This window comes from Wyeomyia smithii, chromosome 1 (assembly GCF_029784165.1).
Source record: "Wyeomyia smithii strain HCP4-BCI-WySm-NY-G18 chromosome 1, ASM2978416v1, whole genome shotgun sequence".
In the NCBI taxonomy this organism is placed as follows: Eukaryota; Metazoa; Arthropoda; class Insecta; order Diptera; family Culicidae; genus Wyeomyia; species Wyeomyia smithii.
Window position 1 is genome coordinate 131,254,106 of NC_073694.1, and position 3,990 is coordinate 131,258,095.

A 3,990-nucleotide genomic window follows, 5' to 3' on the forward strand; every position below is an offset into this window, starting at 1 on the left:
CAGTGGAATTGTAGAAGTATTTTACCAAAAATTGATTCATTTAAAGTTTTGATAAATAAAAACCAATTCGATGCATTTTCCCTTTATGAAACTTGGCTTACTTCGAATATTGATCTCCACTTCCATGATTTTAAAATTATTCGGCTTGATCGAGATACCCCATATGGAGGAGTACTTCTAGGGATTAAGAAGTGCTATTCTTTCTATCGTTGTTGGTACGGTTGAAGCTTTCGGACTCCTTGAAGCAAACGAGTATTTTTCACGTCGTATCAGCTCAAAGCTACAAGTATTTTATTTTAATAAACGTGCTTAATCTAATTTTGTCTACCTACAATTTGGTATCCGATTGATAATATTACAACCGTCCACAGTAATTCTATTTCTACCGTCCCCCGCTATTCTAATTTGTATTTATTTACTGTAAATTTAATATAATTTTTATAAGAAAAGGGAAAAGCAATCTTTAATATAGGGCAATATAATTACGTTAGAGTTGAACAATTTCGCTGCTGTCTGAACTGTTTCTGGCTATTGTTTTACATGACATGAATCATTTTTCGTGGCTGTCGATCTTGGCAAACTGCTGACGTCTACAACCTGTCACTGTCCGATTGACCCGACTTGTATGCAACATCCTCCCCCACGTGTCGCCGGATGCTCCTAATCGGCGTCACCATCCTGCTTTATATCCAACAAGACAAGGTTGCATACAGCTCTGTCTTTCAGCACTGTGCCACTCGCAATGCGTACGTCTGCGCGACGTGGTACTCCGTCTTTTCCCGGATACGTTTTTATTACCAGTCCCTTGATCCACCGGTTTCTGACACCTTCATCTACGATCATCACTAACTCACCTTCCCGAATAGTCCGAACGTTATGAAACCACTTAGTTCGTCTCGTTATTGTAGGCTATTCTTTAAGCCAGCGACGCCAAAATATGTCCAGTGTATGCTGAATCATATTCCAGCTCTTTTTTAATTCGCATCAGTTGGTTCCTTTTCCGGTTGCTTCGCACCACTGGAGTTCAATAGCAAGAAGTGGTTCGGTGTAAGAGCTTCCTGTTCGGCAGTTTCTAATGGCACGATGGTGAGGGGACGAGAATTAATCATGTGTTGTGTCTCTTTCAGAAGTGTTTCCAATGATTCGTCATCCAGCTTCCGTTCATCAGGGAGAGCACCTAAGGCAGTTTTGACGGACCGAACCATCCTCTCCCAACAACTCCCCATGTGTGGCGAAGCAGGTGGATTAAACTTCCACTTAGTTATCGTATCCGTAAAGGTGTTACTGATTCCTTTATTCATACTCGCAATTTCCGCCTCCAACTCCTTACTTACTCCTACGAAGTTCGTCCCACGATCCGAGTAGATTTCCGCAGGTGGTCCCCTGCAGGCTATAAATCTGCGTATCGCTTTTTTACAGCAATCTGTTGTCAAACTGCCTACAAGCTCCAAATGTATCGCTCTCGTTGTCAGGCACGTAAAAAGAGCGACCCATCTTTTTGCCGTAGCCCTGCCGACCTTGACATGGTATGGTCCGAAATAGTCTATCCCAACATAAGTAAAGGCTCGTTGAAACGGTGTCAACCTCGCTTTAGGAAGTTGACCCATCCTCGGCTGTATGCGCACTGGTTTCTTAACCCGACACCACATACAGCGTTTTCTTGTTTGACGTACTTCAACTCTCAACTGCGGAATATGAAATTTTTGGCGAACTTCATTGATAACTGTTTCGTCATTGGCGTGCTTGAACTGACGGTGGTACCAACCCAATACGAGGTACGTGATACGATGGTCCCTTGGAAGTATTATTGGGTAAATGCTATCGAATGTAGCATATTCGCAAGCTTTGATACGTGTGTCAACCCGGAGCACCCCAAATTCATCAATTACGGGTGTCAACTTACTAAGTGCACTAGAGTTTTTCAACCTTTTTAGTTTAGTTGCATTCGACTGTGAGTTTTGCGTTAATATGGCTACATCGTCTGGATATACTTCTGACTGTACAATACGCCAAATGCTTCGTTCTCCTTTCTGCAACTCCTGCGTCGAGAGATCAGCTCCCATCTTCATTGTCTCGTTCATCCTACGTCGTTTCCAATTGTCAATGTAACGTTGAGCATACGAAACACATCGCAGCAATCGCTCCCACTTTGAGAATCTCTCAGGTAACAACGTCGACTTTACTATAAAGTGGCTAAAAACGTACGATGGTCGAAGCACCTCCACTGATTCTATGTTCATTTCTTTGCATCCCTTGGGCCATTGCTCCTCACTTTTATATAGGAATTTCGGTCCTTGTAACCACCGACTGCCTTCTTCGAAGGAAGGACCATTGCCACACTTGGTGGCTTCATCTGCCACATTCTGATTCGTGGGAACCCAGTGCCATTCGTCCGTCGTTGAATGACTTAATATTTCACTCACGCGAAACGCAACAAATGGGCGATCGCGCCGCAGGTCGGAATTCACCCATGCCAGTACGGTGTTTGCGTCACTCTAAAAACAAGTTCTTGTAACGACGAGACTGTGGTTTTGCACGATGGTTTTTCTCAGACGGGCGCCTATCACTGCCGCCATTAGCTCCAGACGAGGGATGGAAATAAGTTTCAATGGAGCTCAGATGCAACTAAACTGCAACGGACTCTAGCTTGATCAACGATGCGGAAATAAGCACAAGCAGCGAATGCCTGTTCACTTGCGTCTACGAATATGTGAAGCTCAAGTGATTGATAGCTTTTTCGATCGTAACCAGGAAAGTAACAACGCGGAATCTTGACATCAGACATTCTCCGAAGCACACAAAGCCATTGCTTCCATCGATCGAATACGTCAGAAGGAATACCAGAGTCCCAGCACACGCCGCTTCGCCATACGTCCTGCACAAAGATTTCCCGTGAATAACAAAGGCTGCAACCAGTCCGGATGGATCGTACATGCTCATAACAATGCGAAGCATTTCTCTTTTAGAAGGAACCACTGTTCCTTCAACCAGTTCTCGTAACTCGTCTCTCACGTTCAGCACAAATAAAAACACGTCTGCTTGAGGATCCCAAGCGATACCTAAGAGTCGTTCGAATTGTCCTTCTCCTACAAGCCGCTTCACTGTTGTTGGATTATTCTCGCCAATTTGATTCAGCACTGCTTGGCTATTTGAGATCCAATTCCGAATGAAAAACCCACCAGCTGCATGTATTTTGGACACTTCCAACGCCAGCTTCACCGCTTCTTGCACTGTGTCAAGGCTATCTAAATAATCGTCTACATAGTGCCTTTTTTTGATAGCTTGTGTTGCTTTTGGGTAACTCTTTTTGTAATCGTCAGCATTTTTGTTCTTTATGAACTGCGAGTGTGCCGGTGAACAAGTTGCACCGAATATCGCAACATCCATAACCATCGTTTCTAATGGTAGCTCCGTTGAGTCTCGCCACTTGAAAAGTTGCGCGCAGCGATCTTCTGGGCGAATAAGTATTTGGTGGAACATCTCCATGATATCCGCACAAATTGCCACCTCTCGTTCCCGAAATCCAAACATCACTCTTAGCAAGGGCACGAGAAGATCCGGGCCGCTAAGTAACTCCGTTTTGAGGGATACACCGTTAGTTTTGGCTGCTGCATCCCAGATTAGCCGAACTTTTCCCGGTTTTTTTCGGATTCAATACCACTCCGAGTGGGAGAAACCAGGTTCTACGCGATTCGAACTCTTCCAATTCATTTGGAGTGGCCTTATGAGTATATCCTTTCTGCTGCATTCCGATGATTTGTTTTGCTAATATTTGTTTGCTCTTTGTTCTTCTACATTTTCAACCGTTGGTACCACTGCAATTCCCAGGCTTTCAAGCGTGAAGAACTCTCGGACGTATTCTTGCAACTCGACATCCGCCGTCTTCGTTTGTATGTATATCTGGTAGTGTGGTAGTGTCGAAATATCTCTAAACAAGCTACCATATACCGACCATCCAAGGCGAGTCTTAGTTGCTATTGGTTCACCAGT

At 44.2% G+C, this 3,990-nt stretch overlaps 1 protein-coding gene across 1 annotated transcript; it reads right to left on the reverse strand.

The window, feature by feature from the left end:
* Window positions 1-974: 974 nt before the first annotated feature.
* Window positions 975-2,069, reverse strand: LOC129717193 (uncharacterized). The gene has a single exon (XM_055667044.1). It carries the CDS (start codon window positions 2,067-2,069, stop codon window positions 975-977), a length of 1,095 nt encoding a protein of 364 aa, XP_055523019.1.
* Between the last annotated feature and the right edge of the window lie 1,921 nt (window positions 2,070-3,990).

Bases quoted from the DNA above. Each gene is read 5' to 3' on its own strand.
- LOC129717193 (XM_055667044.1), bottom strand. From the start codon at position 2,069: ATGAAGATGGGAGCTGATCTCTCGACGCAGGAGTTGCAGAAAGGAGAA.